Source organism: Xyrauchen texanus, chromosome 3, assembly GCF_025860055.1.
Source record: "Xyrauchen texanus isolate HMW12.3.18 chromosome 3, RBS_HiC_50CHRs, whole genome shotgun sequence".
In the NCBI taxonomy this organism is placed as follows: domain Eukaryota; kingdom Metazoa; phylum Chordata; class Actinopteri; order Cypriniformes; family Catostomidae; genus Xyrauchen; species Xyrauchen texanus.
In genome coordinates, this window is record NC_068278.1 from 60,484,980 (window position 1) to 60,509,860 (window position 24,881).

Genomic DNA, 24,881 nt, shown 5'->3' on the forward strand with positions numbered 1-24,881 from the left:
GAAGGCCGGAACGGTACACGAGGGGGTGGGTGGCCAGCACCACGCCCGACCGCCTTTGTCTCCCCAGTGGTGATGTTTTACCCACCGCACCAGGTACTTATTTTAGGCTGAGTCGATCTAGGGGAGGCCCGGGACCGGTTCAGATAATCGTCACTGGTGTTGGACATGAGCGGGAATCGAACTCGGGTCACCAGGTTCGTAGCGCAGCGCGCTAACTGCTACACTACTGCTCCACACATATACACATGTATACACATATACACACACACACACAACAGTTAGTTCCGGTCCTTGGGCTTGGCTGACTTAAACGTCAAGGCAAGTCATTCAAGAAAAACAATGATTACTTGATTATTAATAGTAAGTGGCTCAATTGGTAGAGCGGGTCGGCTGCCAATCACAGGGTTGGCGGTTCGATTCCTGGCCCACACGACTCACATGCTGAAGTGTCCTTGGGCAAGACACTGAACCACAAGTTGCTCCCAACGGCAGGCTAGCACCTTACATGCAGCTCTGCCATCATTGGTGTACGAGTGTGAATGGATCACAGTGTAAAGCACTTTGGTAACCTCTAACCCCTTCTTTGGTAACCCCTCCTGGGTCATTCCTGTCCCATGAAGACCTGGATAACTTTGGTTCCTCTCCTCCTCATGGGTTATGGCAGAGAGACAGGGCAAGGGGAGACCAGGAATAAATAACTAGAGAACAGCACTGGTCCAGGATCAGGAGTCAGGTAAGTATAGTTGGAATGGCTAGAAATTGTTTTATAGTAAGAGAAACCAAGCAAAAGTAAGTTTAGTTTTGCTCATTATTTGTAGGTAATGGAACAGTATCTTGATGGCTTGCTGGACAGTTTGGAAAGGCAATTAAAAAACCTGGACCTATTGGGGGCCTTTCATGTCCTTGGGCCTCAGGCAGCCAGTGAGGATGAAGAAAACAATGTGGCCAACCTGACAGTCCTGTCCAAGAAGTTTCTCCAGACAGAAAACTATGTATTGCAAGAATGGGCATCATTCAAGCAGCACATGGATGGAGCATTCCAGGTATGTATGTGAAAATGATAGAACAAATTATAATGAACAGCAAACACTTATGGAGAAGCTGGCTCACAGATTGATGAGTGTGGGCAGCTATATCCCGCTTTGAGGAAGCTGGCTGCCATTGGCCTCACCATACCAGTCTCCACAATGAATAGGGTAACTTAAACTATTCCACCCTACTTATTGTCTAGTGTTTGTTGTATTTCTAGGTAAAGACTGACCTGAGGAATAAGCTGCACGGAGATAATCTGGCCAGCATCAATGGGACCCCTATCAGTGAAATCCCCTTTAGGCAGGACTGGACTGGACAGCTGGCATACCGGGCATTTTCCAGCACTTTGAGGCCGATCAGGGGCGGACTGGCCATCGGGAGAACCGATTGGGCCGGTGGGTCGGCTACAAAATGGGCCGAATGGGCTGTGATATGCTAAAATGAGCCGCCACCTTATGCAGAACGGCCCACAAAACGGTGCCGCGATATACAGAAAAGGACAGTGAACACCCCCAAATCCCCAACAACTTTTGTGCCATATAGTGCTATGTAAAATCCCGGGCCGATTTCTCTTCCCAGTCCAGCCCTGCCTATAGGAGAGCCTTGGAACAGTTTTTCCAAAAGCCCAGGAAAATGAAATGCTCCCAGGCAGGAAGGAGCCGATGCAGCAGAGTCATTTACATTTACATTTATGCATTTGGCAGACGCTTTTATCCAAAGGGACTTACAGTGCACTTATTACAGGGACAATCCCCCCGGAGCAACCTGGAGTTAAGTGTCTTACTCAAGGACACAATGGTGATGACTGTGGGGATCAAACCAGCAACCTCCTGATTACCAATGTATTATACAGAGCACTTATTACAGGGACAATCCCCCCGGAGCAACCTGGAGTTAAGTGCCTTACTCAAGGACACAATGGTGGTGACTGTGGGGATCAAACCAGCAACCTCCTGATTACCAATATATTATACAGTGCACTTATTACAGGGACAATCCCCCCGGAGCAACCTGGAGTTAAGTGTCTTACTCAAGGACACAATGGTGGTGACTGTGGGGATCGAACCAGCAACCTTCTGAGTACCAATGTATTATACAGAGCACTTATTACAGGGACAATCCCCCCGGACCAACCTGGAGTTAAGTGTCTTACTCAAGGACACAATGGTGGTGACTGTGGGGATCAAACCAGCAACTTCCTGATTACCAGATTACCAGTTATATGCTTAGACCACTACACCAGCACCACTCCCACACCACCATTTAGCCTCTTTTAGTGATTCTATAGTGTTGATAATCGTTATAAGTGTATGTTTTGTTAAATAGCTTCATCTGCTCTGTTTGTAATTGTTTAAATAAAATAAATAGTGCAATAGTGTAATTTTCTGTGGCATTTAATTATTTGATAGTTATTACAACAGCTATCAGGGCTTCCAGAGCCCTTCAAGTATCAAAAGCTTCCAGTAATGAATAAACACACACACACATACACACACACACACACACACACACACACACAAGGGAACATGAATAAACGACCTATAGTGATTCTACGGTTGCTTTAATCTATTCCTAAATACAGGTTCAGCATTGCGGACTCGTGGATTCGCCCACAGCACCACTCTTAAACAAACCCCAGGGGAAACACCGTCACCTGTGATGATGTGACAGGTGTCAGTCACTCGAGTCTGCTTGTGATTTCTGTTACTCTCTTCAGTAAAGAACAGCTGAAGTTCAAAGGCTGACAGTAACTCAAACTCAAAGGATCCGCTGTAAAGATGTTTCTGTCAGAAGACATGAGACTCCACAGCATCAATCTCTACTGATCAATACAGAGTGTTTTTGGGCATACAGGATTATAGGTTAATATACCCCTCACATAAAGGTTATTTTGGGGCTTATTTTTGTGTACGACACTAAATGTACAATTGACTATTGTTTATTCCTACAGTGCTAGTTTCATGTCTCGTATCTCTCCACACTCTCAATGTTCTCAACAACAAACTATTTTATGATCTATCAAAGCAATACTGCTTTTATGACAAATATGAATGTAATATAATATGTAAAGTCAGTCATTTGCAGAGGCTGTGCATATAAAGTATTATATGGTGCAAGTAGGTTACTGTGGTAAACACATCTCCCCTGAGAATCAAACCCCACCAACCCGTGAACTGGACGCTCAGACGTTTGGCACAGTATCCAGTGTCCTTTCCTCCCATCTTAACAGACATATGTTTGGTTTCATACAGAAGGAAGCAGTAGGTGGTGCAAAGTAAACCATTTATATAAATGTATAAGAACATAAACGTATCATGTTTGTGTATATCTGGAGCACAGCTTTATGCCCACACATGCTTAATTGGATTAATTTATGTAAAACTGCTTTGAAAAAACATGTACTGTAAAAAACACTATACAAATACACTGAATTGAGTTATATTTTTACCAATTCTATTTACCAATAATTTATTGAATTAATTATATTTATAAATAACCCTTTAAGCTCTAAATTGTGTTTTTAATTTTGGCTGTGCCGCTGAAACGGGAAATCTTTAAAGGCTATAAACATGATCAAAAGTGTCCAAAAACATCTCCAAACAAATAAAAGATAATAATTGTACATAAGAACTAATTACACATGCAAACACAACAATGACTAAAGGTTTGCATAGCATGCAGACATGATTTTAGTCATGAGATTTCACAGAATGAGTTTCATTCTGTGTCATTTGAGTCATCATTGAGTCTGTGTTGTGTATTTGGCGCCATCTCCTGGTGGTCATATGTAACATTGTGCTTCATGTGGATTATCTAATGATCTATACATCTGATTATCTTGTGTGTGGACTCCATTGAAAGATAATCACAGACTCTAAATAATCATATGTAATATTTTATGTTCTGTTTATGTTTTGTGAAGTTATATGTAAAAACGTGGCATATAAGCAACACTAACATAATTGTCAAAGACATATAATTTGCTGTTACTCGCTATATTTGTGTCTGTGAGTAAAACATTTAACTATTAGCTAGTTGTATTCTACTCTTAAATAGCTTTCCGACACATGACTATTTGATCAGATTGATGTTTTTACTGATTGTAATAATATGGACACTACAGTACATATATACACAAAGACAACAACAAAGATCCCCCATTTAGCCTGAACAGACTGTAGGGGCAAGTGCCGTTAGCAAACAGCTGTGAAGGCTGGAATGGTACATGAGGGGGTGGGTGGCCAGCACCACACCCGAATGGCTTGCCTTGATGTTTTTATACACCGCACCAGGTACTCATTTTAGGCTGAGTCGATCTTGGGGAGGCCTGGGACCGGTTCAGATAATCGTCACTGGTGTTGGCCATGAGCGGGAATCGAACTCGGGTCGCCAGGTTCATAGCGCAGCGCACTAACCACTACACTGCCGCTCTACATACTCTCGCTCGCTCGCTCACACGCACACACGAATGCACACACGCACCTGATTTAGCTGCAAATTTCAAAGCACTTGTTCAGTTTTGCTCATAATATCTACATGCATTATAAAGTAGAGCTTCTAATCTTTTAATCGTTACCTATTTTGTGTTGGTCAAGACTGCAGTTATTTATATTTTGACAATTATATTTTTTTTCTTGCGGTCCCATCGGAGTTTATAGGGTTAACACTCACTCACTCTCATGGATGTTTTTGTTTTGATTTTCTATAATTGTCCAATGTATTCTGGATTGTATTTTTGTTGGACACATGTATTGCTGCACTGATGCGCGCTGCAGCACCCCTTACTTATCTAACGTAAATATACATTAATGCAAATGCATTAGGAGCTCCTCTATGAAGCGGCACAAGGTAGAACGATTGTTTTGGACCAGAGCCATCCTCAAAGCCAAACACAGCAGTTTGCCAAGCTGACATAAATAGAAACGATTAAACTCTAATACTTAAAACACTGAAATCTGCTGCTTGTTTTGCAGCTGCTATAATAAGGACTGAGATGAGCAGAATTGGGCTGATCGAGTTTCAAGAGCTCATTATGACCCTGTGAGACGCCCGGCTCGCCCCGATGCACAATCACTGATGGAGGCACGAGATTGACTATTGAGTCACAAGCAACTCAGGTATGTGTAATAACTGAACACGGATCGATCAGTCAGGAATTGGATTTAAAGAGAGATCAGAGAATGCGAGAGACAGAAAGAGCACACGTGGAAATGAAGATGACTGCGCTGATGAGTTTCAAGAGTTCATTACGATAATCAACAGGAGGACACACATTCATGTCATTCCCAATGGAGAGGGTCATTTGGGGAATGCATATGTTAGCAGTGGAAACATTTATTCAAAATCAATATGGCAAACTTTCACCTTCAGTGGACTCCGTTTGTCCTGGACTGATAAATGAGAAAATTAATAAGAGTAAATAACATAATTGATTATTTGTATGAAAACAGCAGGAAACCGCCCCATATACAGCCCAGTGTGCGGTAATGCACGTGTCCATCGATCACAAGATCTGCTTTAATACTCTTATACCATAGACTGTAAAAAAAGATGGCCGACGCCCCTTCGCTCTTTTCCATTGGTGAGAACTGAAGCCGCCAGTGTCCCGATATGGCGCTGACATCTTGGGACTTGAGTCTGCACAGTTGCGATTTCGGGACCAGACCTGCGCAGTAGTGAGCAGGAAGTAAAGCCGCGAAATCAAGGCCCCACCCTCACTCTCGCCGAATCAATCGCAAGCACACGCCCCTTTTGACTTTTGACTTTTGACGGTGTGAAATAATTAATTATAGAAATTTAGATATTACATTTAAAGCTCCAATCTCCTCAGTCCTCCGAAGATCCCGAAAAAAAGTCAGTTGGTGCTTCAGTGACTACTTCGCTCAGAGAACCTGTCAATCACAGCTGTCAATCATGATGTCACAGCAGCATTTTTATAGCATCAAATAACTAAAAACAAACTTATTTTGAAAACAAACACTTGAAATGACATCAACGTGATAGAAACGACAGTAAATGACAGAAACTATCTTTGGAAAAAAGATATGTGAAGTGTAATTTAATTGTTTAGTTGGTCTCACGTCCCGTTGAATAACATGGGGAGGCGGGGCTTATGACCTATACTAGGACCAGCCCAATAAAGAATGCTTCATATCTCAAACACCAAACCAGCACAAACCAATGGAATAATTTGGGTGATTATTGAATTATAAGGGGTGCAACATCATGGAGGCTTACTTAAAGCTCATACAGAGTAAAGGTCGACCAATAGTAGATTTTCCAGCATTGGCCAATACTACTTTTGTCAACATGGACTCCAGAAAACCGTATATTACGAGAAAGCCAGTTCAGCGTTCCGGTTTGTTCAAGGCTTTCCCGTTCCTCCCGTACACATGCAGCTCGCTCAGTAATCAGCTTTCTCGCTTGTGTAAATATCAAACATGGTATCTGAGGAAGACTTCACTATTTTATTCTCCATTGCTTCACTTTATTTCCAGATATTCCAGAGCTTTCTATCGCAACCTGCAGTGGAATCGGGCTTCAATAGTGGGGTTTCCCTCTTACTTAAAACTCTGGGATTCCCCCAGCGTGCTTGAGAGCATATACGCTAACACAAGGGACAGTTATCATTAATTGGGGTGTATAAATGGGCACTTTTTAAAGTGTACTTTTCCCACTGTGCTCCCAGAAGTGTTGCGTTGACTTGTTGTTGGGCTCCATCCTATGACGTCTGTTAATCGTTCTGTTCACGCACATGCGCACGCTTCAAAAACCTGAATGAATGCAGCGAATGTGTTTACATGGTCAAATAGACCGCATTCTCCAGGACAGGCAAAACCAGGGTCTGTTAAACGGCGTTCTCGTTTACATGACGGTTCAGAACGTGCCTTGGAATAAACAGTTTTGTATGTGCATTTATGACGCTCTTGTTCTACCCGCTCCGTACGGGATTCGAACCTAGGCGTGGGAGGCGGGTGCTCTAACAAGGAGGCTAAAGGCTACAGCCTCTAGCGTCAGTCGCTAGTGCACCTCTTGAGGTCAGGAGAGTGAGGTTTACACACTGCACCGCTATCTACCAGCTGGCTCCCGTTACACTCACCCCCCTAAACCTCACTCCCATCCGGGTCACGGCACCATTGTGACGCTCTTGTTCTACCCGCTCCGTACGGGACTCGAACGTAGGCGTGGGAGGCGGGTGCTCTAACAAGGAGGCTAAAGGCTACAGCCTCTAGCGTCAGTCGCTCCCGTTACACTTGTCAGCGTGGTCAGTGTGTATTTATTATAAACATATATATACCCATAAATGTAACTTATTAAACGTTATAGACAGACATGAGTGTTTCTAATGGAAGCTTCAACAGTAGATGCATCGCTACAGGTTTCCAAACCAATGTTCATGATTTCTCCAGTTGTACATGAAGGATTTTGAACATCTTTCCATAGAGATTTCTCTCACAAAGAACACTTTCAAGCTTCTGAAACATTTCAGATCTGAGCTGAGAAGACTTTTCAAAGGATTTCAAATAATGCCATCATTTTTCCAGGCCAGGAAATCACAATTATAAAATCCTTTAAACCAGCACCAGGTGATGTGCCATCTCACGCCATACCAGCTCATCAAATAAACCAATCAACCCAATTAACGCAGATTTGATCAAGTCAGTTGATTGCATATATTTCGTAGGTTTCTCAGCATGGGCTGTCTGTAGTTTGCCACAGTTACCTATTCTACTTCATCTACTACAACAGACAGAATCTATACCAATAATCTAAACCATCTATAGGGCACATGTGGCACTTTTACACATTCAGTGGTGAAAGAGTGCCCCTCTGGTGGCATCATGAGTAAATACAGAAGCTCACTCCACAGGCGTTTCCTTAAAGAACCCCTCAATAATAGTGTGATCTGAACCGGACTGATGGAGGGGATGAAGATGATGATGAAGATGATGTGGAGATCAGAAGTCGCATCCGAACACTTGATTACCGTCAACACTCAAATCCCTCCAGATCACCCGTCACTAAATTACAAATGCTAATAATTCACTGTGTCCTAAAGGAAGCTTTTGAGTGTAACTGACAGCCCATGTATAGATATACATCACTACGTCAATGAACCCATGTGACGCGTCAACGCAACGCATTGGTCATTACGCGCATGACGGATGAATAACCGCATCGCACAGACAAACATCCTCCTTATTCAACACATGAGATCATGAGTCTTACATCGGAATGCCTGATTACAATATCAAAGTATTAATCAAATGCTGATGCGCGATTTGACGTCATTAAATATGAAGCTGTTGCTCTTTTAACTTTATAAAACACCGAAGAAAAGCCGAAAAACACGTTCAACTCAGTTTCTGCATCAACCAGCAGCTTTAAAACAAATAACCACAGTTTAAAATATCACATTTAAACATTCCGACCTGTGAATGTTTCGTTGCAGAACATTTTTACGATTAAAGAATATTAAATTGAATTACCGGTAAATACCCGCTAAATCTGGCGCGGTAAAACACCGATTCAAATGACTTCACCCGGTTAATGGCTTTCAACTGGACATCCACGTTTGTCCATGAACACCCTCAGAGAAACACTTTTAATCCATACATTCATATCAAATCACCAGCATTTGTTAATACACCAGTTAACCCGGAACATAAGCTCATCCCAAACAGGAACATCACGTGTATCGATCCAAATAAAGTCTCTAATATCAGATATAAAACAGTCAAGAAATATAAACATCCTCCTCTTGACCCTGCGACCTCTGCAGCACATTCAGCTCTACAGAACTTATTCATCCTCAAACTCTCCGGGATCAGCTGGAAATGGACTTACCGTGTGTTGCGGAGACACCGGTGAGAATGTAGAGTCCGATGAGGAGTGTGGAGATCTCTCCAGTGACGCAAGCCATCATTATCAATATCACCGCAAATCCCGTTATTGATCAATCAATCAATCACTCCGGGTGCATGGAACAGATCAGCAGAAACCAGCGCGCGCGTTATGAATTCCTCAGAATGACACGGAGCCGCGATTCTACATCCCTGTTCCCGGTTCAGCGCGGACGCACACATACACGCGCGCGTCTCCTCTGACTGACCGACGCGCCGCTCGCTCACTGTGCGCGCTGCGGAGTCTGGCGACGCGAGTCCATTGATCTGAAGAGGACGGAATGAAAAGCAGGGACGGATTGTGTCCGGATCCGGATTGAGTGTCTGAATCCGCGGATTGAGATTAAGAGAGCGCGCGTGCCATCTGCGGTCACAACAGAGACATCATCTCCCTTTGTGCTTTAAACCGAGATGCATTTAACTTGAGCTGTTGAGTTGTTCTATATGCACGCGTGTGTGTGTGTGTGTGTGTGTGTGTGTGCGCGCGCGCTTAAATCAAGTGTCACATCATGTAAACTAACATTCAATCTTAAAATCTCAGATCAATCCTCTTTGTTTTGAAATATGTTCTTTATTTAGATTAGATCCTGTAGTATATTTTTATCAAGTTAATCAGGACTAATCAATGAAAACATTATTGATTTATACCACAGTTATGTCTGAGGGGCAAACATGCAGTTTACTGTATGTAAAGGCCTGTGACGTGATGAATATGTGCTCACATAGGTTTGACTATTTGACTGTGTGTGCAGAAACATAAATAGCATTACTTAGGGGGGAGAATTGATCTCTTCCAAAGGACTTTCTGTTACTTCTTAATATGGTCAAGACCAGAGTCAATGAAGAGCATGATAGATAATGTGTGTAACCCCACCTTGTTTGAGGAGGTGAATTTAACCAAACCCAGAGATGGTTCAGTTGTTGCTGGTACTGTGGTTTCACCGTAGGCAACTCGGCTTTATTGTGTGATAATAAAGTCTATTCTTCTGAAATCAAAACCCCAAAGATGCTGAGTGATTTTTCACAAAATTGGCATAAGAAACCACTACAATCCTCAAAAGAAAACCTCCTTTTGAAAAAGCTTGCTTATGGATATATAAAATAAAACTCCAATAATAACCTTTTGGTTCTTTTCGCACACACAAACACAACTTCTCTGCATCGTTCTGGTAACGTTAGATTTTGGTTGTGATAAAATAAAGAACTGCAACTCTAATAAATGTCCATGTAAATACAGTCAAATGTGATCGTAACCTTTAGAAAACTTTCGGTTGTTATCAGGTTGTCACACAGAAACCTTCCTGCAACGATTTGTGAAATTAGTTTATGGGTAAAAAAAACTCAAATAAAAAGAAAATTCCTAGAATATTAATAAATAAAATTCACATATTTAACTCAATAAGTGTACATACCCCAACCTTGCACATACATGACCACTGGCACATACGCCATTCTGTTATATGTCCTATTATATGTGTCAGGCGTGGGCATGGGCACGCCCAGGGCAGCATCTTGTGGGGGGTGGCACGAGGTGGACCCCCCCGGTCAACGGCTATGGGGGCATTCTCATTTAGAATCAGGTGGACCCCCCTTCCTCCCTCCCTTTAGGTGTGTGCTGAAACGGGTTTCGCTCAGGGTGCCAAACAAGCCACACCCGCTACAGATATGTCCTATTATTTGTCTATTTATACTCTTTCCTTGTTTTATATTCTGTGTCGCTGTGATGTTCTGTGTGCACTTGTTTCTCCAATCACCAAAAAAAAATTCCTCGTGTACGTGAGAACACTCGGAAATAAAGCTCATTCTGAAATTGACTAGCTGGAGCTCAGTCTCTCCCACATGCAACCAATTATACCGGTGTGTTTTCACAGACCCTCAACACACACACACACACACACACACACACACACACACACACACACACACACACACACATTCTCACACACGCTCACTCTCTCACACACACACGCTCACTCTCACACACACACACACTCTCTCACACACACACACACGCTCGCTCACTCACTCACACACACACACACACACCCTCACACACACACACACACACCTTCACTCACTCACACACACGTGCACATACACGCGCACACACACACCCTCACACACACACGTGCACATGTGCACACACACACACACCCTCACTCACACCCGCACACACAAACACACACGTTCGTGCACATGCGCACACAAACGCACAGGAAATAACTGAAGACATCCTAATAATTTCCCTCTGAAACAGTGTGATGAAGAGCGAGCAAGAGAGAGAGAGAGAGAGAGAGAGAGAAGGAGGGGGAGAGCGAGCGAGGGAAAGAGAGAGAGCGCGAGGGAGAGAGAGAGAGAGAGAGAGAGAGAGCGAGCGAGGGAGGGAAAGAGAGAGAGAGAGAGCGAGCGAGGGAAAGAGAGAGAGAGAGCGAGAGGGAAAGAGAGAGAGAGCGAGTGAGAGGGAAAGAGAGAGAGCGAGTGAGAGAGAGAGAGAGAGAGAGAGAGAGAGAGAGGGAAAGAGAGAGAGAGCGAGTGACCGAGAGAGAGATAGTGACCGAAGCAAACTGAATTGATATAGAGAGAGAGGGAGGGAAAGAGAGAGCGAGCGAGAGGGAAAGAGAGAGCGCGAGCGAGGGAGAGAGAGTGGGTGTTTTCCATTTGCAGTTGTTGAGGGAGCTGCTGCATGTTGTCAGTGTTTGTTGATGGATGTTTCTCGATTAACCCCTCACATTTCACCATGAATCTGTCAAAGATGTTAATGCAGAAAAATAAACCTCAAACAGTTAAAGCAGATGTTCATCTTCTGTTCCTGCAGTTATAAGTAATAAAGGACATCCTCAAACTGATCGATTCGTTCAGACAGTTTGTTTCAATCAGGGTCCGAAATTAAGAGCCAAATGCAGCGTCACCACACTTGCAGTTGCTTTTTACCTTTCTATCAGTTTGTAAAATAATTTGACATGTTCCAGTTTTGTCCTCAAGGGGGCTCTGCAGGTTGCAAGGTCCTCTGTGTCCACTGGCATGTGATTCAGTGCTTTAACCACATCTTTATATTTAAGCAAAGTTTAATAGATCAACAGTTTGTATACTTTGAGCATTTGAAAATGCATCATTTGGCATCATTCCAACAGTAATCGCACATATTTACATTTACATTTTACATTTATGCATTTGGCAGACGCTTTTATCCAAAGCGACTTACAGTGCACTTATTACAGGGACAATCCCCCTGGAGCAACCTGGAATTAAGTGTCTTACTCAAGGACACAATGGTGGTGACTGTGGGGATCGAACCAGCAACCTTCTGATTACCAGTTATGTGCTTTATAACATACACCCAACACGTCATCTGAAAGCATAAACTATCAAACCGTCATGGCATTTGAAGCATTCGTGAATGGAATTGGTAACTCGTGGTTTTGCTTTGCAATAGTGCAATTTTAACTGCCCCGTCTTTCAGTAAGTCTCTGTAGGAGTCATACAGTATATTATTATTTGTTGGGTTAGGGTTAGGTTAGAGTTTTCCATCTACCTCTGTGTGACGCTCTTGTTCTACCTCGTGTGACGCTCCGTACAGGACTCGAACCTAAGGCCGGAGCATGGGAGGCGGGTGCTCTAACAAGGAGGCTAAAGGCTACAGCCTCTAGCGTCAGTCGCTAGTGCACCTCTTGAGGTCAGGAGAGTGAGGTTTACACACTGCACAGCTATCTACCAGCTGGCTCCCGTTACACTCACCACCCTAAACCTCACTCCCATCCGGGTCACGGCACCAACGTGACGCTCTTGTTCTACCCACTCCATACGGGACTCGAACCTAGGTCTCCGGCGTGGGAGGCGGATGCTCTAACAAGGAGCGTCAGTCGCACATCTCACATCTTCAACATCTTCCGTGTTTGTTTACACACAGATCTGCATGTGTTTCTCCCAGTCAGTGGCAGCAGCAGAATGAGACGCATTTTATAAGTGGCGCTTGTGCGCTTGTCTTTAAACGCGGCATGAATGTTGTGCAGAAGTGCATCAATACGACCAAAGATGTCCATCTAGTGCATGTGTACAAAAGACCAACAGTTAAGAAAAGGACAGATGGGTGCAAGAACAGTCCAGGACACCTTCAAAACAGCACAACAGCAAGATAAAAAAAGAATGGAGGTCTTCTTTCTAGAGTTTTACTTGTCATCGTGTTTTTCAAAAGGGACATGAGATGCATGAAGGTGTCCACTTTGATGTAGATGAATCTCCCATGACCCCCGTGTGACTGAGTGCTAGTGGGCAGGCCAAGAGTGCAATGACGGGAAAATAGGCGTTGATGTCTTGCTGAAGAGGCCGTCGTACGCAGATGTGTTAGGTCCTTGTGATGATTTCTAAGAGTCATTATACAGAAATATTTGAGCACAGAGCTCGGAGTAGAGCCGCTGCTCCTTTGCGTCGAAAGGAGTCAGTTGAGGTGGTTTGGGCATCTGGTAAGGATGCCACCTGGGCGCCTCCCTAGGGAGGTGTTTCAGGCACGTCCAGCTGGGAGGAGGCCTCGGGGAAGACCCATGATTAGGTGGAGAGATTACATCTCCACACTGGCCTGGGAACGCCTCGGGGTCCCCCAGTCAGAGCTGGTTAATGTGGCTCGGGATAGTTAAGTTTGGGGCCCCCTGCTGGAGCAGCTGCCCCCGCGACCCAACTTCGGATAAGCGGTTGAAGATGGATGGATGGATCAAGCCATGTCCAGTTGTGCATATGACATCACTGTGAGGCTTTGACACTAACACGGTTCTAACCAGACGTGACGTGATAAGCAACATATTTTGTATCTCCATCTAACATCTTCTGAGTGGCAGCAGGAGCGCAATCCGTGTGGACAGACCAACTGGATTTTGTAACACCGTTTACACGGTCATGTCAATTATTAGCAGGGGCATGTTGACATATCATGAGGGAAATCCTCAATAAAAGCGAATACTAAATGACATCACGTGATCTTCTGAAGTTCCCTCCTGTCAATGTATTTAATTACTCTTATTATGCCAGTAATAATGCTGCGTTCCACTCTGGACTAATGCGATTAATTCCTCACAGGAACTCTCTCAGCTTGATTAGTGTTTTTCTTAATGTCATTAGAATTGATGAGTGCAAATTTCACTCAAATGAAAAGATGCACATGCGGTTAATCTCTGAACGCCCATTAACTCTGGATTCATGGTGAAGAGAACAAGAGAGGGTGGATGTGGGGGGAGCTCCATTATCTGATGGGGGTTCATTCTGTACATTTGATTTACAAGCTGCTGTGCCACTTTTGTGAACACCTGTGACTCGTGGCCACAAATAATGACCTCACTTGCTCTTCTTTTCTTCTAATGATGGTGGTCATTAACTGGCCACTCCTTCACTTGGGCAGCTGGTGCTTTGAAGAAACGAGGGGGTCCTCCAAACTCCTTCAGTGCGTCATGGCAACACCCCGAGCCAGAGTCAGAGTTACAGACAGCCCATAATAGACAGTTGTGGAGTCAGTCGAGGACAGTCGAATTTGCAGCTTCGCTCATTTTTATTTAAAAAAATGGAGAACAAACCAATTATTGGGTAAAGTGGATATTTACCCCCAGTCAAAGCTTTTTTTGAGAGGTTGCTTTGGGAAACTTCCACTGGCGCTGTGTTATGTTAATAAGGGGCCGTTCAAACCAAACACGTTTTTGCAACCATCTGTGCTATTTCCATGTAAACGTGCTTAACGGACGTCTTTGACTGTTGTACCATGCGTCGCTGTGTTTTGGGTGTCTTGTGCAGGATCGCGAGGAACTTTTGTCAAGTTAAAAAGAACATCGGTCTCTTAAAAACGGTCTTGAGACACCCGTGTTGCACTGCGTTGGTCTGAACGGCCCCTGGTCTTTTAGCTAAACATTTTTGCGTAGTGATTCGCCTCAATCCGGGTGTCAGAGGACGAATCTCAGTTGCCTCCGCATCTGAGACCGCTAATCCGTGCATCTTATCACGTGACTTGTTGAGCGCATTACCATGGAGACATAGCGCGTGTGGAGGCTTCACGCTATTCTCCGTGGCATCCACACACAACTCACCACACGCCCCACCGAGAGTGAGAACCACATTATAGCGACCACGAGGAGGTTACCCCATGTGACTCTACCCTCCCTAGCAACCGGGCCAATTTGGTTGCTAAGGAGACCTGGCTGGAGTCACTCTGCACGCCCTGGATTCAAACTCGCGACTCCAGGTGTGATAGTCAGTGGCAATTTTAGTACAGTAATACTGTATTCTGTTTAGCAGAAATGTTTACTTGATTTGAATAGAATAATATACAGAAGCTGATGGCTTGTTTTGCCACATATGCATTTTGAACCTTTTATTTTAGTATCTCGCTGTAATTTTGCTAACACTGACATGTTGTAATTGTAATACCATTGTGTTTACTTAACGTAGGACGAGGCTATTATATCCTTTTTTTCTCAACTTGTAATCTTACAGTATTTAACCAAAATAAGCTTAAGCAAATAATAATTGAGGTTTATTTGATAAATGAGCCTAGAGTCAATATTTGTTTAAACTCTACATTTAATACATTCATATACGGTCTGGTCTCAGACTCTGTCTTCTCTGGTCTCGGTCTTGACATGGACTCGGATGAGCTGGTCTCGACTACAACACTGCCAAAGTATCAGTTCTAATGTTACTTTGCATTTTATTGTCATTTAATATTTAGTACTTTCAGATGGAAAAACGTTTATGCGCTGCCCTTCTGGCTGCCCTGCCTCTCTAGGACTGGGGACGGGGATGAGGGGAGGGAAAAACAAAAAAAAGAGGAGAGGGAAAGGGCAAGACGGAGCTACAGTGAGAGAAAAAGATCTTGCTCGCCGGTTCCCAGATATGTCGTCGCCTGGTCCTCGATCACTCCTCCACCCTCTGGTGTACCACAGCCGCTCCTCCCCGGACGGACTGGAGCCAGTCCTCCAACCCCTAGAGGAAGGAACGCCCCTCCATGTTCTGGTGGCCGGTAGGGAACTCCTCCACCCCTGGCAGTGGCTCCACCACTCCAGGCGGCTGCCAGCGAGCCCCTCCTCCCCTCGTGGACAGCGGCCGTTCCAGGTGGCCGGCAGCAACTCCTCTGTCCCCGGCGGATGGCCGCAGCTGCTCCTTTGGGCGGATGGCAGTGGTGAGGACTCCACGGCAGCGCATCCCTCCTGGGTTTCAGCACCAATGTAACAGGGTTCAGAATGGTATTTGACATTTCTATTTGATGCAGTCGCAACATGGAAGTAAACTATAGCAAGTGTAACACATGAACAGTACAATAACAATAGAGATTTTGCTATATTGTCATGATACGTAAATATCCATGTGTGTGGCGTGGCCTTAACGTGAGACAGAGATTTTAAGGACAGGGTTTTTTCGGCATTGAACATTTTTCTGCTTCTGCCCGAGCAAATTCAATGATATGCATCTCATGAGCGGCGCTTAAAAATCATTAAATATTCATCTCATCTGGCACGCTTCTTGGCGTTTCATGTGCATGTCATGCGTGCGGATTGTGTGATATATGTAGATTATGTATTTTGTGTAGATTATTTGTTGATTATGTGTTGTGTGTAGATTGTGTGGTGCGTTGTGTGTAGATTGTGTGTGGTGTGTGTAGATTGTGTGTGTAGATTGTGTGTGTAGATTGTGTGTGGTGTGTGTAGATTGTGTGTGGTGTGTGTAGATTGTGTGTGGTGTGTGTAGATTGTGTGTGTGGTGTGTGTAGATTGTGTGTGTGTTGTGTGTAGATTGTGTGTGTGTTGTGTGTGTAGATTGTGTGTTGTGTGTAGATTGTGTGTTGTGTGTAGATTGTGTGTGGTGTGTGTTGTGTGTAGATTGTGTGTGGTGTGTGTAGATTGTGTGTGTGGTGTGTGTAGATTGTGTGTGTAGATTGTGTGTTGTGTGTAGATTGTGTGTTGTGTGTAGATTGTGTGTGGTGTGTGTTGTGTGTAGATTGTGTGTGGTGTGTGTAGATTGTGTGTGTGGTGTGTGTAGATTGTGTGTGTGTTGTGTGTGTGTTGTGTGTAGATTGTGTGTTGTGTGTAGATTGTGTGTTGTGTGTTTTGAGTGTGACAGTAATGAATCCTGTTGAAGATTTGTCATGATTTGTTGATTTATCTTTAGATATATAATAAAACATCAAATCATATTTTGTTCTTATTTTCCCCCTAATTATCTTGAAAATGTTTTGAAACTGTGACATTATCTGGTCATTTTGTAGATCCATTTGTGACAGATAAATATGGTGTATAATGTTTAAATGAGCGTGGATCAGGATCTGAGTGTTGCTGATTTATAACAAACATCATGGACTATTATTATGATCATTTCTATTGTTACGAGGAGGGAGATCACAGGAGATCACATAATCTATGCTTTATTTTGTTTGATAAAATAAAGCATAGATTAACAGGATTAACACAGGAACAAAAGAAACATGCATGATGGGAAACACGGAAAACATGCATGATGGGAAACACGCATGATGGGAAACATGGGAAACATGCATGATGGGAAACACGGGAAACATGCATGATGGGAAACATGCATGATGGGAAACACGGGAAACATGCATGATGGGAAACACGCATGATGGGAAACATGGGAAACATGCATGATGGGAAACACGGTAAACATGCATGATGGGAAACACGGGAAACATGCATGATGGGAAACACACATGATGGGAAACATGGGAAACATGCATGATGGGAAACACGGGAAACATGCATGATGGGAAACACACATGATGGGAAACATGGGAAACATGCATGATGGGAAACACGGGAAACATGCATGATGGGAAACATGCATGATGGGAAACATGGGAAACATGCACGATGGGAAACACGGGAAACACGCATGATGGGAAACACGGGAAACACGCATGATGGGAAACACGGGAAACATGCATGATGGGAAACACGGGAAACATGCATGATGGGAAACACGCATGATGGGAAACATGGGAAACACGCATGATGGGAAACACGGGAAACATGCATGATGGGAAACATGCATGATGGGAAACACGGGAAACATGCATGATGGGAAACACGGGAAACATGCATGATGGGAACACGGAACATGCATGATGGGAAACACGGAAACATGCATGATGGGAAACACGGAAACATGCATGATGGGAACACGGGAAACATGCATGATGGGAAACTACGGAAACATGCATGATGGGAAACATGCATGATGGAAACATGAAACATGCATGATGGGAAACATGCATGATGGAAACGGAAACATGCATGATGGGAAACATGCATGATGGGAAACACGGAAACATGCATGATGGGAAACATGCATGATGGAAACATGGGAAACATGCATGATGGGAAACATGCATGATGGGAAACACGGAAACATGCATGATGGGAAACATGCATGATGGGAAACATGGAAACATGCATGATGGGAAACATGCATGATGGGAAACATGCATGATGGGAAACATGCATGATGGAAACATGAAACATGCATGATGGGAAACATGCATGATGGAAACATGGGAAACATGCATGATGGGAAACACGGGAAACATGCATGATGGAAACAGAAACATGCATAGGAAACATGCATGATGGAAACATGGGAAACATGCATGATGGGAAACACGGAAACATGCATGATGGGAAACATGCATGATGGGAAACATGGGAAACATGCATGATGGGAAACATCGGAAACATGCATGATGGGAAACACGCATGATGGAAACGGAAACATGCATGATGGGAAACATGCATGATGGGAAACATGGGAAACATGCATGATGGGAAACACGCATGATGGGAAACACGGGAAACATGCATGATGGGAAACATGGGAAACATGCATGATGGAAACACGGAAACATGCATGATGGAAACATGCATGATGGGAAACATGGAAACATGCATGATGGGAAACACGGGAAACATGCATGATGGGAAACATGCATGATGGGAAACACGGGAAACATGCATGATGGGAAACATGGGAAACATGCATGATGGGAAACACGGGAAACATGCATGATGGGAAACACGCATGATGGGAAACATGGGAAACATGCATGATGGGAAACAAGGGAAACATGCATGATGGGAAACATGCATGATGGGAAACACAGGAAACATGCATGATGGGAAACACGCATGATGGGAAACATGCATGATGGGAAACACGGGAAACATGCATGATGGGAAACACGGGAAACATGCATGATGGGAAACATGCATGATGGGAAACACAGGAAACATGCATGATGGGAAACACGGGAAACATGCATGATGGGAAACACACATGATGGGAAACATGGGAAACATGCATGATGGGAAACATGCATGATGGGAAACATGGGAAACATGCATGATGGGAAACACACATGATGGGAAACATGGGAAACATGCATGATGGGAAACATGCATGATGGGAAACATGGGAAACACGCATGATGGGAAACACGGAAACACGCATGATGGGAAACACGGAAACATGCATGATGGGAAACACGGAAACATGCATGATGGGAAACACGCATGATGGAAACATGGAAACATGCATGATGGGAAACATGCATGATGGGAAACACGGGAAACATGCATGATGGGAAACACGGGAAACATGCATGATGGGAAACATGCATGATGGGAAACACGGGAAACATGCATGATGGGAAACATGGGAAACATGCATGATGGGAAACACGGGAAACATGCATGATGGGAAACACGGGAAACATGCATGATGGGAAACATGCATGATGGGAAACACGGGAAACATGCATGATGGGAAACATGCATGATGGGAAACAAGGGAAACATGCATGATGGGAAACAAGGGAAACATGCATGATGGGAAACATGCATGATGGGAAACACGGGAAACATGCATGATGGGAAACACGCATGATGGGAAACATGCATGATGGGAAACACGGGAAACATGCATGATGGGAAACACGGGAAACATGCATGATGGGAAACATGCATGATGGGAAACATGCATGATGGAAACACGCATGATGGGAAACATGCATGATGGGAAACACGGGAAACATGCATGATGGGAAACACAGGAAACATGCATGATGGGAAACATGGGAAACATGCATGATGGGAAACACACATGATGGGAAACATGGGAAACATGCATGATGGGAAACACACATGATGGGAAACATGGGAAACATGCATGATGGGAAACATGGGAAACATGCATGATGGGAAACACACATGATGGGAAACATGGGAAACATGCATGATGGGAAACATGCATGATGGGAAACATGGGAAACACGCATGATGGGAAACACGGGAAACACGCATGATGGGAAACACGGGAAACATGCATGATGGCAAACACGGGAAACATGCATGATGGGAAACACGCATGATGGGAAACATGGGAAACATGCATGATGGGAAACATGCATGATGGGAAACACAGGAAACATGCATGATGGGAAACATGGGAAACATGCATGATGGGAAACATGCATGATGGGAAACATGGGAAACATGCATGATGGGAAACACACATGATGGGAAACATGGGAAACATGCATGATGGGAAACACGGGAAACATGCATGATGGGAAACACGGGAAACATGCATGATGGGAAACATGCATGATGGGAAACACGGGAAACATGCATGATGGGAAACATGCATGATGGGAAACATGGGAAACATGCATGATGGGAAACACGGGAAACACGCATGATGGGAAACACGGGAAACACGCATGATGGGAAACACGGGAAACATGCATGATGGGAAACACGGGAAACACGCATGATGGGAAACACGCATGATGGGAAACATGGGAAACATGCATGATGGGAAACACGGGAAACATGCATGATGGGAAACATGGGAAACATGCATGATGGGAAACACGGGAAACACGCATGATGGGAAACACGGGAAACATGCATGATGGGAAACATGCATGATGGGAAACACGGGAAACATGCATGATGGGAAACATGCATGATGGGAAACACGGGAAACATGCATGATGGGAAACACGGGAAACACGCATGATGGGAAACACGGGAAACACGCATGATGGGAAACACGGGAAACATGCATGATGGGAAATATGGGAAACATGGGAAACATGCATGATGGGAAACATGCATGATGGGAAACATGGGAAACATGCATGATGGGAAACATGGGAAACATGCATGATGGGAAACATGCATGATGGGAAACATGCATGATGGGAAACATGGGAAACACGCATGATGGGAAACACGGGAAACATGCATGATGGGAAACACGCATGATGGGAAACATGGGAAACACGCATGATGGGAAACATGGGAAACATGCATGATGGGAAACACAGGAAACATGCATGATGGGAAAAATGCATGATGGGAAACATGGGAAACATGCATGATGGGAAACACGGGAAACACGCATGATGGAAAACACGGGAAACATGCATGATGGGAAACATGCATGATGGGAAACATGCATGATGGGAAACATGGGAAACATGCATGATGGGAAACATGCATGATGGGAAACATGCATGATGGGAAACACGCATGATGGGAAACACGGGAAACATGCATGATGGGAAACATGCATGATGGGAAACATGCATGATGGGAAACATGGGAAACATGCATGATGGGAAACACGGGAAACATGCATGATGGGAAACACGGGAAACATGCATGATGGGAAACATGCATGATGGGAAACACGGGAAACATGCATGATGGGAAACATGCATGATGGGAAACACGGGAAACATGGATGATGGGAAACACAGGAAACATGCATGATGGGAAACACGCATGATGGGAAACATGCATGATGGGAAACACAGGAAACATGCATGATGGGAAACACGCATGATGGGAAACACGCATGATGGGAAACACAGGAAACATGCATGATGGGAAAAACAGGAAACATGCATGATGGGAAAAACAGTAAACATGCATGATGGGAAACATGCATGATGGGAAACACGGGAAACATGCATGATGGGAAACATGCATGATGGGAAACACAGGAAACATGCATGATTGGAAACATGCATGATGGGAAACATGCATGATGGGAAACATGCATGATGTGAACGGGTCAAAAACAGGAAGTGAAAACACACATAACTGACAAGGAATGAGCAGACAACAGGGCTTTAAATACACAGACTAATGAGGTGAATGAGACACAGGTGAGAAACAATCAAGGACAGCTGGCAGTGATGAGGGCAGGGAATTATGGGTAATGTAGTCTGGGAGGAATAGATGACAGAGGGCAGGCAGTGAATCTTGAGATTTTTTTCTCATTTGAGCAACTCAGACATTGTGTGACTCTGTGAAAGAGACATTTTGTTTTATTAATTCTTTCCAACTTTCAATGAATTTTTAAGTATATTTTTTGTGACTGATCTTAAGATATTGATAAGGGGACGTGTGCATGTGAAGAGTTGAGAGTAACTCATTGAGCTCCTGTGGCAGGTGTAAAGTTCATAATTAAGTCTTAATCCGCCGCTAATGACTGTTTTAATCTGCTCTCATGTCTGTAATGTGCGTTTAGTGCTGTGGGCGCTCATGAATACCCATGATGCATTGTGTCACTCATCACACACTGACTGATGGTCTGACGGACGGAGGACAATAATTCAGATCAGGATTATGGGATGGACGTACACTTCTATCAGCCGCGGCGTAACAGTTTGATAAATGATTACATGCAAATTCCTCCAAGAAATAAAAAAACGGCTGTTCTTCATTATTTCCACTAGATGAAAAATCTCACATTTCAGATGGGCGGGAATATCAATATCTGTCTTGGCATATTGGAAATAGTTTGGGAAGAAACATGCAATCAAATGTCACAGAGCAAAATCACAAACCCGTAGTCGTAACCGGCCGGGTCATCAGTATTTCAGTCTCATTATTTATCAGGTGGCAAAAGATGTGTTTGTAAAGTAAATGAGTCGTTAAAAAACTCGCTTGTGTTCAGACGGACATTGATCATGAACATAAAGCTTAAAGCAACAGCTCAGCCAGTAATGAAAAACATTTACACACCATCATGTTGTTCCAAATCCCTGAAAACACAAAAGGAAAAATCAAAGAAGCCAAAACAAATCTGAATTTATCTCTTGATTTATACTCGAGAGATACAATTTCAAGGTCAGTTATTCCCTCTATATATTGCAATGGCAATTCATTAATACAATTTACATTTAAATTAGGGCTCTCGATTTCACACGTTAATTCAGTGCGATTAATCATATAAAAAATAACGTGTTAAAACATAATTAATCATGTCTCCGGACCGTAATAATGAATATTCCTTACATCAGAGCGATTCATGCTTGCAGTACCACCTGTTTCCTGCAGGGAAACTCACTGTATAGGCAACGAGCAGCTCATACAGAGAACAAACCACATATAACCACATTATAACCTCATATGACTGACTTTCCTTTTCTGAACTCAAAACAGAAAACAGAACTTAAACATGTCTGAAGAGTTTGTAGTCCAAGAATTGATGCATTTCTATGCCCAGCCTTATTTATTTGAACGGAGTACTCGTAAATCACACAGAAATATAGAGGAGTGACAGGACGCCACAGAAATATAGAGGAGCGACAGGACGCCACAGAAACATAGAGCGACAGGACACCACAGAAATATAGAGGAGCGACAGGACGCCACAGAAACATAGAGCGACAGGACACCACAGAAATATAGAGGAGCGACAGGACGCCACAGAAACATAGAGCGACAGGACGCCACAGAAACTTAGAGGAGTGACAGGACGCCACAGAAACATAGAGCGACAGGACGCCACAGAAACATAGAGGAGTGACAGGACGCCACAGAAACATAGAGCGACAGGACACCACAGAAATATAGAGGAGTGACAGGACGCCACAGAAACATAGAGCGACAGGACACCACAGAAATATAGAGGAGCGACAGGACGCCACAGAAACATAGAGCGACAGGACGCCACAGAAACATAGAGGAGTGACAGGACGCCACAGAAACATAGAGCGACAGGACACCACAGAAACATAGAGGAGTGACAGGACGCCACAGAAATATAGAGGAGCCACAGGACGCCACAGAAACATAGAGGAGCCACAGGACGCCACAGAAACATAGAGCGACAGGACACCACAGAAATATAGAGGAGCGACAGGACGCCACAGAAACATAGAGCGACAGGACACCACAGAAATATAGAGGAGCGACAGGACGCCACAGAAACATAGAGCGACAGGACGCCACAGAAACATAGAGGAGTGACAGGACGCCACAGAAACATACAGCGACAGGACGCCACAGAAACATAGAGGAGCCACAGGACGCCACAGAAATATAGAGGAGCCACAGGACGTCACAGAAATATAGAGGAGCCACAGGACGTCACAGAAATATAGAGGAGCTACAGGACGCCACAGAAATATAGAGGAGCGACAGGACGCCACGGAAATATAGAGGAGCGACAGGACGCCACAGAAATATAGAGGAGCCACAGGACGTCACAGAAATATAGAGGAGCCACAGGACGCCACAGCAATATAGAGGAGCGACAGGACGCCACAGAAACATAGAGCGACAGGACACCACAGAAATATAGAGGAGCGACAGGACGCCACAGAAACATAGAGCGACAGGACGTCACAGAAATATAGAGGAGCCACAGGACGTCACAGAAATATAGAGGAGCCACAGGACGTCACAGAAATATAGAGGAGCCACAGGACGCCACAGCAATATAGAGGAGCCACAGGACGCCACAGTCACACGTGTCCTAACCTGACGACACACAACACAAGATAAAAGGGATATTTTCTATGTTAATCAGAGTTTTTGTCCTAACCAGCCGCGACGAGTGACGGGACATTCTATCAGTCACTTGTTTTCTATTTTGGGCACCGTG

At 44.1% G+C, this 24,881-nt stretch overlaps 1 protein-coding gene across 1 annotated transcript in view; it reads right to left on the reverse strand.

Annotated features, from left to right (window-relative positions):
• dcc (DCC netrin 1 receptor) overlaps positions 1–9,092 on the reverse strand; it is a 368,503-nt gene extending 359,411 nt beyond the window's left edge. Inside the window, exon 1 of the mRNA XM_052100624.1 lies at positions 8,881–9,092. Within this exon, the coding sequence (XP_051956584.1) occupies positions 8,881–8,959 (79 nt within the window). The 5' untranslated portion in view covers positions 8,960–9,092. The remainder of the gene's footprint in view (positions 1–8,880) is intronic.
• Between the last annotated feature and the right edge of the window lie 15,789 nt (positions 9,093–24,881).